This window comes from Hippocampus bargibanti, linkage group LG08, assembly GCF_051943395.1.
Source record: "Hippocampus bargibanti isolate YZ-2025 linkage group LG08, ASM5194339v1, whole genome shotgun sequence".
Taxonomy (NCBI): domain Eukaryota; kingdom Metazoa; phylum Chordata; class Actinopteri; order Syngnathiformes; family Syngnathidae; genus Hippocampus; species Hippocampus bargibanti.
In genome coordinates this window covers 6425988-6441519 of record NC_142741.1, presented here as the reverse complement: position 1 = coordinate 6441519, position 15532 = coordinate 6425988, and the positions used below count along the sequence as shown (strand labels likewise).

General features: G+C 42.4%; 2 protein-coding genes across 2 annotated transcripts in view; both read left to right on the top strand.

The window, feature by feature from the left end:
• The window catches only part of akap19 (A-kinase anchoring protein 19), a 176024-nt gene that overhangs the window by 125770 nt on the left and 34722 nt on the right, over positions 1 to 15532 (top strand). The window lies entirely within an intron of this gene.
• On the top strand, positions 2490 to 10853 carry cnot9 (CCR4-NOT transcription complex subunit 9). The gene is made up of 8 exons (XM_089002473.1): positions 2490 to 2809; positions 4383 to 4568; positions 4644 to 4759; positions 6265 to 6374; positions 6450 to 6559; positions 9643 to 9741; positions 9814 to 9905; positions 10010 to 10853. Exons 1-8 carry the CDS (start codon positions 2792 to 2794, stop codon positions 10176 to 10178), a joined length of 900 nt encoding a protein of 299 aa, XP_088858599.1. The 5' UTR covers positions 2490 to 2791; the 3' UTR covers positions 10179 to 10853.

The window sequence follows — 15532 nt, the reverse complement described above, 5'->3', positions numbered from 1 at the left end:
ACTTCAAATGACTTCTACTGAGCGCATTTTACAAAGATTCCACCGCATATAGCTATATTTTACGTTTTAAGACTCGTGCTGAATATTCTGGAAGACTTGTTTTCGAGTTGGTGACGATTCCTGACGTGATATCACGTCAGGAACGCCCCTGACCGAGAAAGTGACACACAATGCATTTTGGGTACTGTGTTGATGTTTGCGAATTTAGAAGGAAAAACATAAATAACGCAATGGTGAACCGTTGTGTGTCGCATCAACACTACCAATAGCAGTAACACCATAAAAGTGGACACAAATTCTCAGCAGACAAATCAGCCCATTTCCAACGGAGCTTGGGCGCCATCTTGTGCATTTTCTGGGACGTTACATTGCAGTCCAGACGCCTCAAAATGACACGGAAGGACTTCTTTAATCGATTGCAAACATTTATGTTTTCCTCTTCAGAACTATTGGAATCATATTCATAACTGGATGAGTAACAAGAAAGCATCTTCTCTCCGAATCTGAACTCTCTGAAGCCATTGTTTTGTGTCTGGAGTATCCTTGCGTGACGTCACGAACAAGGGGGCGGGACCTTCTGAAACTCAGCATCTCCGGGTCATTTTGAAGTAGTTTTGGGACACAGTTGACTCAAAATATCAGCCGGTGCGTTTTGGGTATTTTAGACACTAGAAACCGTTTTTCTGTTGTGAGTTAGGAAGCAAAAAAATGGTGTCGGTTGTCCTTTAAATGAAGAATGCTAACGAGCGGAAATACAGTAAATGCATGTGTGTGTTATGCTTCAATAAATCAGACCATATGCAGTGATTAATTTTTTCCCCTTTTTTTCGTGAGGGGAGCGATCGTCGGCAGCATTGTCGTTGTCTACCAGAAATTAATTCAAACTGGATTTGAGTCAAAATGCTCTTTGTAAGATCGGTTCACAATTAACTCATTCACTGCCATTCCTGAATTTATTTGGCAATTGAAAATATGACGTAGAGCGCCATTCCCGAACTTAATAATAATAATAATAATACATTACATTTTAAGCGCCTTTCAACGCTCTCAAGGACACTTTACAGTCACAGACAAGCATAGGTACTATAATAAATAAAATATAATCACAAATAGAATACAATAAATAAAACACAATTATAAATAGAAACAAGAGAGAGCTACACAGAAAATGCAATTTTAAATAGGTGGGTTTTGAGATGGGACTTGATCGGGTTTTGTTTTTTTCATGCTTGGGTGCCGATGAAGCGTTGACCATTGCTAGTGGCAATGGTTTTTTTCTGTTCCACAAGGGGGCAGCATTTGGCTTTTTTTCCCCATTAGCGCTTTGTTACCGCTTCAGCTGTAGTTAAAGCGCTATCGAAATCAAGATGTATGTATTGCATTGTATTTTGAACAGCCGCTCTCCTTTCAAGCTCATATAACTGCAGACCCATATGCTTTAGGAATTAACTATTTTTTTCTGATGAAAGAAGAGAGTCTACTGTTTCTTACGCTGCATTGAAAGTTTATGCAGTCGTAAAACTAAATATTCTGTGGGTCGTGCAATTCAAGTGACAGTGACTAAATCCCTGGCACTGGAGTGGACACATTTTTCGCACATTGTCTGGCAGTGAATGAGTAAAACAAATCCTGTATAATAGTTATACATTATTTAAAATAAAAAAACGTATAAAATATGGGGAAAACGTATGAGTTGACAGGTATTCAGGACGCCTGCTCAACTCGTGCAAAATAAAGCTCGGCCATACAAATCGACGGAAGTCAAAGTTGGAAACAAGACTGCACGGTGGCGAACACACACACACGTTCGAGATTTCACAAATGTTCTAGCGATGAAAAAAATAGTTTATAAACCTGCCACAGAAATCAAATTGGAATTAAAAAGAAGCAATCAGATACAAATACGCCTCACGACGTGCGGGCTTTTGGAAACTGGCGTGACGGCTGGTCACCATATGACCGCCGCAGGAAAACTGAGCGAAAAGAAGACCAAGCACTCGCTTTTCGGAAGGAAACCGTCCACCGACCCATTAGAAGCTTTACATGTATTACCAGAAAGCGTTTCAACTCGTTAGAAATTGGCAGAGTTGTCCATTTCGAGGGCAAATGTCGTCCTCTCGGAATGGATGGATGGAGGAAGGCCGACATTAGCGGGTCGGCTAGTAATGCTAACGTGGCTAGCAGGCTAATTTGCCTGCTTGTCATTTCGGGGAGGTGAAAACAGAGATCTGTTTTTACACCGCAATATTTCAAATATTCTCACCTGCCGTGGGTCTTTGCTCGCTGCAAAACGGTCGTGAAGAAAATGCGGTTGTTTACGGAGCAAAGTGAATTTCGCCGGCATTCACCGCCGGCTCCTTGTAGGGAATCTTGTTGACACCCAGGTGAGGACTCGCAGCAGCGCAGTGCGATGATGGCGGGAACGTGAAAAATTACCCCGGAAGTGACGCGCGGGAGCAGAAGTCGGCTAAGTCACGTCGAATCTCGCGGTATCTCTACTACGAGCGTTTTTGCAGAACACGAAAGTGGAGTGCGTTTTTCGAAAAATATCACGCAAATTTTTAAGTATTGTAGGTGCTTGCGATGCACGCAAACCACGACGCCCGTGGCGTTAAACTTCTTTTCGTTCGCGCAAGGTTGAGCTGTATGTAATGTAGTTTCAACACACCGCTTCTGTGTATGAAGACATGAGTTGCTAACGGCTAGCGTTAGCGCTAACAGTTTCTTGAACTGCACTTGCTGTTGAAATTCACCATTTAATTTTTATACGCTTCTTAGTAAGACCGTGAGAATGCTGGCTACGGGAGCCGTAAGTACTTTATATTTTTTTATCCCCTTTGGAGTGCAAAAGAACGTCCCCCGTTTTCTCCCAACCAGTCAATCACTCGCTATGGCGTCACGGACGAAAGTTAAAGCTAAATTGTCACCCAAGAGTTGTCTTTTCCAAACATTATTGCTCTAATGCCAATACATTGCATTAGATACCTATTTATTTACACAAGGGAAAAATTAACAGAATTTACATGTGTCGTTTTCCAGGAACATGTTTAGTAAGTTGTGATTCTGCAACCGACTTCTGGCTGACGTATCCGGATTTTAGGCGTGATCTTTATGTACAGAATCAAACTTTCCTAACTTTGACAAGACAACATGTAATTTCTTCCAAAACAAAGGGAACGGACCATGCGAGCTGGTCGTCCTGAACCCGACGTCACGGTGCATGTTATGACTTTGTGTTGCCAAACTACCAAGTGACAAAAAACGCGATGATGGGCGCTGTGCAGCTCTGCTGGTGTTTAATTTATTAATTCGGTTAGTTTTTGGTATTTTCTTGCAGCAGTGGGGATAATTGTTACCAAATTACACTTTCACATCAATGCACAGTGTTCCATAAATGTAATATACAGGTAACGTCCGACTTACGACCAAGTTCCGTTCCGAACAAATGATTGGAAGTCAAAATGGTCGTAAGTAGATATCCATTCAAAATGTTAAATGGAGACTCAGAGAATAAATGACTCGCAACCATCGTCCCCCTCTGGTGCCTTCACACGGTTCGATTGTTGTGCGAGAGTGAGATGCTAGCTGGCCAAAATTGTTGTACATGTTGCCGGCCTGCTAGCGCGTTGCGGTGCAGGGCATATAATTAAACTTTAAAAAGGAGGATCTGGTGGTCGTAAGTTGAATCAAAACAATGGCTTCAGATTCAGAGAAGATGCTTTCTTGTTACTCATCCAGTTATGAATATGATACAAACAGTTCCGAAGAGGAAAGCATAAATGTTTGCAATCAATTAAAAAAGTCCATCCGTATCAATTCGAGCCATCAGGACTCCAATGTAGTGTCCCAGAAAATGCACAAGATGGCACCCAAGCTCCATTGGAAATGGGCTGATTTGTCTGCGGGGAATTTGTGTCAACTAGTATGAAATAGTAGTCTTGGTGCAACACACAACGATTCACCATTGCGTTATTTATGTCTGTTCCTTCTAATTTCGCCATCAACACGAAGTTTTCAGACCAAACAAAGTACCCAAAATACATTGTGTGTCGCTTTCTCGGTCAGGGGCGTTCCTGACGTGACATCACGTCAGGAATCGTCACTAACTCGAAAACAAGTCTTCCAGAATATTCAGCGCAAGTCTTAAAATAATAAAATATAGCTAAATGCCATGGAATCTTTGTAAAATACATTCAGTAGAAGTCATTTCAAGTGATTTTACAAATTATGGACACAATTTGTCCGGAGGCGTCGGTTGTCCCTTAAACAAACAAAAGAAATGTGGCAAAAAACAAAATGTGCTTTACTTTGCAATGAATTTATAGTTCTTGCTAACAAGAAAAAAAACACCTAATTTTTGGCATGCTCTTACCTTTTGACAGCCCGTCACCAACGTCACTGCCTTAGCTCAGGTCGACCGGGAGAAGATTTACCAATGGATCAACGAATTATCCAGCCCAGAGACAAGAGAAAACGCCTTGCTGGAGCTTAGCAAGAAACGAGAATCTGTACCCGACCTGGCACCCATGCTGTGGCACTCGTGCGGCACCATCGCCGCCCTTTTGCAGGTATCCGTCCAGCAATGTCACTGATGTCGTTTTTTTTTTTTTTTTTACTCACGTACGTTTCCTGACTTCTCTTAGGAAATTGTGAACATTTATCCTTCCATAAACCCCCCCACGCTGACGGCTCATCAATCCAATAGAGTGTGCAACGCTTTAGCGCTACTTCAGTGTGTCGCCTCACACCCGGAAACGAGGTAAGTCCTGGATTTGATGCCTTTGTGAATACTGGATGGCAAAAAAAAAATATCACAGAAATATTTTTGGGCCTGAGTCGCGGTCGGTGGGCTTTTTGGCGCAACCCTGGTGTCACACTGCGCCTTTATGTACTATATTTTCCCTCTTTCTCGCCATTCTCACCCACTGAAAATGTGTTGGTTTCTCCAAGGTGATTAACGCTGCTATTTTTTATATGATCAAAAAACGAAAATGTCAACAAACATAAACGCAGCTCGCCACTTGCTTAAAGGACAACCGACACCATTTTTCTGCATCCGAAGTGACATCAGAAAAACGTTTTATAGCATCTAAAATACTCAAAACACGCAGGCTGATATTTTTAGTCAAATGCAAAACACCAATAAAAATGACTTATTGTCCCAAAACTACTTCAAAATGACCTCAGAAAGTTTCAGTATAACAAGGTCCCGCCCCTTTGTTCGTAACGTCACGCCAAGACGTCTTGCCTTGCTCGAGAATCAAAACAATGGCTTCGGTCCCCCCCCCCCCCCCAAAAAAAAAAAAAAAAACAAAAAACAAAAGTACTCCACTCGATAACAAACCACATCTGCACGCTAAGAAAGTGGGTCTGGAAAAGTAGTCCGGCAGCCATGGTGGCGCGCCGTGTGTTTCCCTTCTAATTTCGCCTTTAACACAGATCAACACGAAGTTTTCAGACCAAACAAAGTACCCAAAATGCATTGTGTGTCGCTTTCTCGGTCAGGGGCGTTCACTCCGTGACGTCACTTAGGGCATCGTAATCAACTCGAAAACAAGACTTCCGGAATATTCAGCGCGAGTCTTAAAACGTAAAATCTAGCTATATGCCGTGGAATCTTTGTAAAATGCGCTCAGTAGAAGTCATTTGAAGTGATTTTACAAATTATGGAGGTGCCGGTTGTCCTTTAATAATGTCCATCTACTCTTGAAAAGTCCATCTTGAAAATGGCTTTAGCAGTATATCTGCAAACAAATCAATTTCTCCTGATCACATTGTTCTTGATTTTGATTGCACGAGATTGAGGCAAAATCTTTTTTTTAGCACACCAATGATTTTATTCTGATTCCTTTTTTTTCCTCTCTTCACTTCTTTTTATCAATCTATCCAACTGTCTATCTCGCAAGCTAGCTAGCTATTTGCTAGCTATTTGCTATCTGGATGGCTCGCTGGCTGTCCAGTTGGCTATATATGAGCTATCTTGCTAGCTCGCTGGCTATTAGCTATCTAATAGCTAGCTTTCTATTTCTATTTGAGTTACTTCCGGGTTGAGTGAACGCTGGCGGGTGTGGCTGCCACTGCTCACTGAGAGAAAAACATATCCTGTGACTGTAAAGTGACCTTGAGAGTTTTGAAAGGCGCTTATAAATTAAATGTATTATTATTATTACTATTATAAAGAAGAGTGTCATCTTGATAAAATGGTGTGACTACAACATGCAAGAAATAATTGGAATCCCTTTGCTTCTCGTCATCTTTCTGTAGGTCGGCCTTCCTCGCAGCTCACATCCCCCTTTTCCTTTATCCCTTTCTGCACACTGTTAGCAAAACGCGCCCGTTTGAGTACCTGCGACTTACCAGCCTGGGAGTTATAGGTACGTTTGTTTTTTTTCTGTAAACCCTTTGCGATTTGTCAGGCGCGCTACACAACCTCTTTGTCGCCAACACAGGAGCTTTGGTGAAAACGGACGAGCAGGAAGTGATCAATTTCCTACTCACCACTGAAATCATTCCGCTGTGTCTCCGTATCATGGAATCTGGAAGTGAACTCTCCAAGACGGTAATGAACTTGATTTTGATGCTCGGGTGGTACAGTGATACATGCGCTTACGAACTTCATTGGTTCGCAGAAAGTGTGTGTAACGTGAAAAGTTTGTTTCCCAAACATTTATTTCCCATAGGAAACCATTAAAATGAGAATAATCCGATCCCAGGTCCCCATAAAGCACAATTTTCTACTACACAAAATATACCTTATTTTATGTATGATAAATGTGATATTGTATTATAATGAAAGAAATAAACTGTACTTTATCATAAAGTGGTTTTATTTACCTTTTTGATGTAGTTGTCAATGGATAACGAACTTCCAGGTTGCCTCTTGATATCAGAGTGAAGTTGCTCAGTGATAATACCCTCACTTATACTGCCCTGCTAGTTGCTTTTCGTTAATCCAAATCAACAGAAGTTTTTCAACCTCTTCTATTGCCTGAGACCGTTGCTTAGACAACACAGAAACACCCTTAGCCACACACGTAGCAATGGTCGACTTAGCGTACTGGTACTGGGGCGCTAAGTTACACAAACGCACACCTCGTTCATGTTTTTCGATGTTCTCGCCATTCTCACCCACTGAAAATGTGTTGGTTTCTCCAAGGTGATTAACGCTGCTATTTTTTATATGATCAAAAAACGAAAATGTCAACAAACATAAACGCAGCTCGCCACTTGCTTAAAGGACAACCGACACCATTTTTCTGCATCCGAAGTGACATCAGAAAAACGTTTTATAGCATTTAAAATACTCAAAACACGCAGGCTGATATTTTTAGTCAAATGCAAAACACCAATAAAAATGACTTATTGTCCCAAAACTACTTCAAAATGACCTCAGAAAGTTTCAGTATAACAAGGTCCCGCCCCTTTGTTCGTAACGTCACGCTAAGACGTCTTGCCTTGCTCGAGAATCAAAACAATGGCTTCGGTCCCCTCCCCCCCCCCCCAAAAAAAAAAACAAAAGTACTCCACTCGATAACAAACCACATCTGCACGCTAAGAAAGTGGGTCTGGAAAAGTAGTCCGGCAGCCATGGTGGCGCGCCGTGTGTTTCCCTTCTAATTTCGCCTTTAACACAGATCAACACGAAGTTTTCAGACCAAACAAAGTACCCAAAATGCATTGTGTGTCGCTTTCTCGGTCAGGGGCGTTCCCTCCGTGACGTCACTTAGGGCATCGTAATCAACTCGAAAACAAGACTTCCTGAATATTCAGCGCGAGTCTTAAAACGTAAAATATAGCTATATGCCGTGGAATCTTTGTAAAATGCGCTCAGTAGAAGTCATTTGAAGTGATTTTACAAATTATGGAGGTGCCGGTTGTCCTTTAATAATGTCCATCTACTCTTGAAAAGTCCATCTTGAAAATGGCTTTAGCAGTATATCTGCAAACAAATCAATTTCTCCTGATCACATTGTTCTTGATTTTGATTGCACGAGATTGAGGGGAAATCTTTTTTTAGCACACCAATGATTTTATTCTGATTCCTTTTTTTTCCTCTCTTCACTTCTTTTTATCAATCTATCCAACTGTCTATCTCGCAAGCTAGCTAGCTATTTGCTATCTATTAGCTATCTGGATGGCTCGCTGGCTGTCCAGTTGGCTATATATGAGCTATCTTGCTAGCTCGCTGGCTATTAGCTATCTAATAGCTAGCTTTCTATTTCTATTTGAGTTACTTCCGGGTTGAGTGAACGCTGGCGGGTGTGGCTGCCACTGCTCACTGAGAGAAAAACATATCCTGTGACTGTAAAGTGACCTTGAGAGTTTTGAAAGGCGCTTATAAATTAAATGTATTATTATTATTACTATTATAAAGAAGAGTGTCATCTTGATAAAATGGTGTGACTACAACATGCAAGAAATAATTGGAATCCCTTTGCTTCTCGTCATCTTTTTGTAGGTCGGCCTTCCTCGCAGCTCACATCCCCCTTTTCCTTTATCCCTTTCTGCACACTGTTAGCAAAACGCGCCCGTTTGAGTACCTGCGACTTACCAGCCTGGGAGTTATAGGTACGTTTGTTTTTTTTCTGTAAACCCTTTGCGATTTGTCAGGCGCGCTACACAACCTCTTTGTCGCCAACACAGGAGCTTTGGTGAAAACGGACGAGCAGGAAGTGATCAATTTCCTACTCACCACTGAAATCATTCCGCTGTGTCTCCGTATCATGGAATCTGGAAGTGAACTCTCCAAGACGGTAATGAACTTGATTTTGATGCTCGGGTGGTACAGTGATACATGCGCTTACGAACTTCATTGGTTCGCAGAAAGTGTGTGTAACGTGAAAAGTTTGTTTCCCAAACATTTATTTCCCATAGGAAACCATTAAAATGAGAATAATCAGATCCCAGGTCCCCATAAAGCACAATTTTCTACTACACAAAATATACCTTATTTTATGTATGATAAATGTGATATTGTATTATAATGAAAGAAATAAACTGTACTTTATCATAAAGTGGTTTTATTTACCTTTTTGATGTAGTTGTCAATGGATAACGAACTTCCAGGTTGCCTCTTGATATCAGAGTGAAGTTGCTCAGTGATAATACCCTCACTTATACTGCCCTGCTAGTTGCTTTTCGTTAATCCAAATCAACAGAAGTTTTTCAACCTCTTCTATTGCCTGAGACCGTTGCTTAGACAACACAGAAACACCCTTAGCCACACACGTAGCAATGGTCGACTTAGCGTACTGGTACTGGGGCGCTAAGTTACACAAACGCACACCTCGTTCATGTTTTTCAATGATCACTTTCTTCTGCTCGATTGTAATTTTGATTTTTGTCCTCTTCGCCTTAACACTAGCCTGTGGTGGGGTCTTTTTCCGTCCCATAATAGCAAAAGTACACCACTCGATAGCAAACTAGATCTGCACTCAAAGAAAGGTGGTGACGAAGACTAGTCCGCCAGCCACCGTGGCGCTCCGTGTGATTTGGTTCGTTTGCCAAAAAGTAGTTTGTATGCCAAGATTATATTCTCGCGAATGTTATGTTCGAAAGGCGAAAAGTTCATAAACTAAAGCGTTCGTAAGCTGAGGTATCACTGTATCTGTTTTTTCAAGTCCGCCATTTTGTCTGGGATAGGTCGCTACTTTCATCTTGCAAAAGATCCTGTTGGACGACACGGGTCTGGCTTACATCTGCCAGACGTACGAGCGCTTCTCCCACGTGGCCATGATCCTCGTGAGTGACCCCTCAGAGCGTATGAAGCTCGCCGTCCACAGCGCGTGACAATGTCGTCCATTTTGTCCGCAGGGGAAAATGGTGTTGCAGTTGTCCAAAGAGCCTTCGGCGCGTTTGCTGAAGCACGTGGTCCGATGCTACCTGCGCCTTTCGGACAATCTCAGGTGCGAGGGTTGAACACCCGATTCTGATGACCGACTTTGGACACCCCCTCCAGATCCATACAAAGGGGTTTTGACATTTTCTGTTTCCTTTCCTGTGCAATCAGAGCCCGGGAAGCTCTTCGGCAGTGTCTGCCCGACCAGCTGAAGGACAGCACCTTTGCGCAGGTGCTGAAGGACGACACCACCACCAAGCGTTGGCTGGCCCAGTTGGTGAAGAACCTCCAGGAGGGTCAGGTGACCGACCCCCGGGGGATCCCCCTGGCGCCGCAGTGATCCCACTGGAGTTTGCTTGCACTTTGGTCAAAAGTGGTGCTTGGACACTAGGGAAGCGCTCCATTAAAGTCCATTTTGCTTCCGTTAGCGGACACGTCATCTCCATTAGCACAATTTTGTTTTTCCTCCCAGAGTTGGACTATTTCCATCCACTTATCAAATGAAATGAATTTTGGAGGTGAGGGGGTAAAAATAAAACTTGACCAGGGAATTGGTAAACTGGAGGCAAATTTACACCCACAATATTACACCCACATTAAATATGATTTTGTTGGCTGCAAAATTGGTATGACAAAGACTTTTAAGTACAAATTCCATTCGTTTTCGTTAGCAGCTATTAGCATTTTGGTCCTGCACAGCGTGGCAACCGGCCCCCCGTTTACAGTTGGCAGTTTTGTCCGTCTGTTTTTGGGAGTGTGACATATTTTACGGTTCAATGATCAAAAGATGACTTCAGTTTTGTACTAAATTGTGTCGAAAACTGTAAATACTGTACCTTCAGTGATGTTGTAAATAGCAAATGACAACATTTGGCTAAAACGGAACACATTCATGTCTGCCAGCCCTTCCGAAATGTTTTTGGCTACTCTTAGTTTTTCCCCTCATGCAATTTTCACTATGTATTAAAAGTTTCCGATTGTTCTTTTTGGATGAATAAAAACATTTGAAACCCCTGAGCTCGTTTTCTGAGACTACAGGTTTCAAAGTCAAGGCCCGGGGGCCAAATCTGGCCTGCCACGTCATTTTATTCGGCTCACAAAAGCAAACCCAAATTGACAAATCTCATACTCATAATCGAGCTAGCAGGTGACCTCGTTAGCGAGTTAGATTGCTAGCTAGCGGGATAAATGGCTAGCTAGGGGGATAGATGGCTAGCTAGGGGGATAGATGGCTAGCTAGTGGGATAGATCGCTAGCTCGAGGGATAGATGGCTAGTTAGCGGGATAGATGGCTAGCTAGCAAGATAAATGACTAGCTAGTGGGATAGATGGCTAGCGAGAGGGATAGATGGCTAGCTAGCGGGATAAATGGCTAGCTAGTGGGATAGATGGCTCGCGAGAGTAATAGATGGCTAACTAGCGGGATAAATGGCTAGATAGTGGAATAGATTGCTCGTGAGAGGGATAGATGGCTAGTTAGCGGGATAAATGGCTAGCTAGTGGGATAGATGGCTAGCGAGAGGAATAGATGGCTAGCTAGCGGGATAAATGGCTAGCTAGTGGAATAGATGGCTCGTGAGAGGGATAGATGGCTAGTTAGCGGGATAGATGGCTAGTTAGCGGGATAAATGGCTAGCTAGTGGGATAGATGGCTAGCTAGTGGGATAGATGGCTAGCGAGAGGGATAGATGGCTAGGTAGCGGGATAATTGGCTAAGTAGCGGGATAATTGGCTTGCTAGCAGGATAGATGGCTACCGAGAGGGATAGATGGCTAGCTAGCGGGATAGATGGCTAGCTAGCGGGATAGATGGCTAGCTAGCGGGATAGGTGGCTAGCGAGAGGGATAGATGCCTAGCTAGCGGGATAAATGCCTGGCTAGCGGGATAAATGGCTAGCTAGTGAGATAAATGGCTTGCAATCGAGTTAGCTAGCATTCGCTCTATACAGCTAGATGGCTAACCCTTACATCACAGGCGTCAAAGTCAAGGCCCGGGGGCCAAATCTGGCCCACTACGATTTTATTCGGGCGGCGAAAGCAAATCAAGGTTGTGGAGGAGATGAAACATTCTAATGGCTTACCCAAATTCATAACGGTCCTCGAAAGGAAACCATAACTACAACGTGGACCGTTGCAAAAAAAATGACTTTGACACCCGTCTTACACTGACACGGGCATGAACGTGATGCTAAAATGTGATGAAAACAAATTTCCATGAAAACTGAGCCTGATTGCTGCTCACATCTCAAGTCACCCTTTATAAATTTAAAGTCGGGTGGATGTAATGGCATCCAAAAGGAACTAGAGTGCTTGTCGACTGCATTAGCTTCCATTAAACTGCATGATGCATTTGTGTGCTAAAGCTATTTCCAAATGCAGCAGTCTTGCCAAATTCACTTTTACAAGTGGATGCCATACAGCAAGCAGGTCAATATTGGAGTGCATTAGCCAAATTGGACCGATGAGCCCGCATTTTAATGGCGTCCATCAATATATTTACAGATGAGAACGCTGGACAACCTCTAAGTGTGTCTGCCTCGCAGTATAGAGGCTGCAGGTTTGATTCCGTGCCCTTGGAATGTTTGTCCCAGTATTGGTTACACAAGTTTCACTCTTTGAATTTGTATTACTGAAAAAAAAAATCAATGTTTTCATAATACAATGATACCTCCGCATACGAACGATTCAGCTCAACAAATTTTCGCCTCACAAACATTAAGTTTGCGAGCATATAGTCTTGTCGGTGAACGAACCAAACCACACGGCGCGACGGTGGCTGGCAGACTATAGTTCTCGTCACCCCCTTTCTCTGAGTGCGGATGTGGTTTGTTATCAAGTGTAGTACTTTTGCTATTATGGGACCGAAAAAGACCCCACCACAGGCTAGTGTGACGCCGAAGAGGACACAAAACAAAATTATGGTCGAGAAGAAGGAGATCATCGAAAAACACAAACGAGGTGAACTTAGCGTCCCTGTACCAGTACGCTAAGTGTGCTAAGTGTGCTACGTGTGACGAAGGGTGTTTCTGTGTTGTCTAAGCAACGGTCTCAGGCAATAGAAGAGTTTGAAAAACTTCTGTTCATTTGGATTAATGAAAATCAGCCAGCAGGGGAGAGTGTGAGTAAGGGTATTATCGCCGAGAAAGCACGGCAACTTCACTCGGATACCATCAAGAGGCAACAACATCAACGACCATCGCAAAGGTAAATAAAGCCACTTTATTATACAGTACAGTTTATTTATTTAATTACAATATAATAGCACATTTATTATACATAAAATAAGGTATATTTAGTGTAGTTTTCAGGCTTATTTAGTAGAAAATTATGTTTTATGGGGACCTGGGAACGGATTATTCTCATTTTAATGGTTTCTTATGGGAAATAAATGTTCAGCGGACAAACTTTTCGCCTTACACGCACTTTCTGGGAACCAATTAAGTTCGTGAGCTGAGGTATCACTGTATTAATTTTTTTACATGTACTTGTGTATATACACACAAACACACGTACACACGCATGCACCCACACACACACACACACATTTCATTTGACATGCGACACATGATGGGTGGCCAGTGGGCACGCACTCCATAGACCCAACTACAGGTAATTCTTCTAGGATTTTTTTTTTCAAAGGTCCAATTTAAATGCAGCAAAAGCAAAGCAGGCTGCAAAGGGAGTGGCTCCAAAAGGAAGGAAGGCTCAAGAAGAGGAGGAGGAGCAGCACAGTCACGGTCTGCCTCCGACAGATTTCTCCTCGGACACTCCCAATCATTAAATGCTCCCTGGCGTTTTCCAAGCGTCTGGATACAAACATCCAAGGAACATGTCATCCCCGGACAATCTCTCAGATTGCCGACAATGCATCAAGCCCACTGCACCCCCCCCCCCCCCACCTCCCAGGAAACTAGGCTGTTAGCTGGGGAGCCACTTTAAATCGACCGCATCTGGACTGGTCTGACTCATCGCCAGGGAGGCTTGCATTTTTTTTGGTAAGGAAAATTATTTTTAGTATCTCATGGCTTGCTTTTGTCTCAACGGTATATGTATTTTTACATTTTTTTTGGTGTCCGTGTTTGTGGGGAGGGGGAGCTAAGATGATGTTACATATTTTTCATGTGTCTGGTTCTAATTTATAGTCTGCAGCAATAACATTGGTTCATCATCGGCATGTTTACATGTATGAAGCCAGTTCAGCCTTGAGTTAATGTTTCCGAATCTTTGTGTCATCACAACGTGTTTGTTCTAGCGAGGTGGAAGCGCGGATCTGACCTTTGAACCCTCATCTTAAATTTGGGAAGACATCATTTTTATAGTCCATTTGACATGCGCATGTGTCACCGAGTGTCAGAAACGTCACCCCCCCACCCCTGCCAAAAGAAAATCCCAAGGAACAGTTGTTTGCATCACATGAACTCAACCACTCCAGTGCCAGGGTGTTTGTCATTGTTACTCGAATTCCAGCACCCACGGAATATTGAGTTTTAATAATAATAATAATAATAATAATAATAATAATAATAATAATAATAATAATAATAATAATAATAATAATACATTTCATTTATAAGCGCCTTTCAAAACTCTCAAGGACACTATACAGTCACAGGATATTTTTTCTGCGGGTGAGCAGCGGTAGCCACACGTACCAGCGTCACTCAACCCGGGAGTAACAAAAAGTAAAAAAAAAACTAAATAATAAATAATATGACAAATTAAAGACTACATAGACATTCAATACAGCGTTAGAAACCTTAGACTCTATACTTTCATTGTAAAAAAAAGTTAATTCCTAAATTATATGGGTTTGGAGTTATCTGAGATTGAAATGGGGCAGCTGTAATAAATACAATGCAATACATAACTATTGGTTTATATAGTGCTTTAACAACAGCTGAAGCTGGAATCAATGCAACATCAAAAACCATAGACTCTCTTCTTTCATTTAAGAAAAAAATGAGTTAATTCCTAAGTTGTATGGGTCTAGAGTTGTGTGAGTTTGAAATGAGGGCGGCTGTCCAAAATACAATGCAATGCATTGGTTGATATAGCGCATTAACAACAGATGCAGCAGTCTTGCCAAATTCACTTTTACAAGTGGATGCCATACAGCAAGCAGGTCAATATTGGAGTGCATTAGCCAAATTGGACCGATGAGCCCGCATTTTAATGGCGTCCATCAATATATTTACAGATGAGAACGCTGGACAACCTCTAAGTGTGTCTGCCTCGCAGTATAGAGGCTGCGGGTTTGATTCCGTGCCCTTGGAATGTTTGTCCATGTATGGGTTACACAAGTTTCACTCTTTGAATTTGTATTACTGAAAAAAAAATCAATGTTTTCATAATACAATGATACCTCCGCATACGAACGATTCAGCTCAACAACTTTTCGCCTCACAAACATTAAATTCGCGAGCATATAGTCTTGTCGGTGAACGAACCAAACCACACGGCGCGACGGTGGCTGGCAGACTATAGTTCTCGTCACCCCCTTTCTCTGAGTACACTCAGTGCAGATGTGGTTTGTTATCAAGTGTAGTACTTTTGCTATTATGGGACCGAAAAAGACCCCACCACAGGCTAGTGTGACGCCGAAGAGGACACAAAACAAAATTATGGTCGAGAAGAAGAAGGAGATCATCGAAAAACACAAACGAGGTGAACTTAGCGTCCCTGTACCAGTACGCTA

What these genes read in the sequence shown, in the direction of transcription:
- cnot9 (XM_089002473.1), top strand. An exon ending in CCATCGCCGCCCTTTTGCAG is followed by an intron (nt 4,569 to 4,643) that starts GTATCCGTCCAG and finishes GACTTCTCTTAG; the next exon opens with GAAATTGTGAACATTTATCC. An exon ending in TACCAGCCTGGGAGTTATAG is followed by an intron (nt 6,375 to 6,449) that starts GTACGTTTGTTT and finishes TCGCCAACACAG; the next exon opens with GAGCTTTGGTGAAAACGGAC.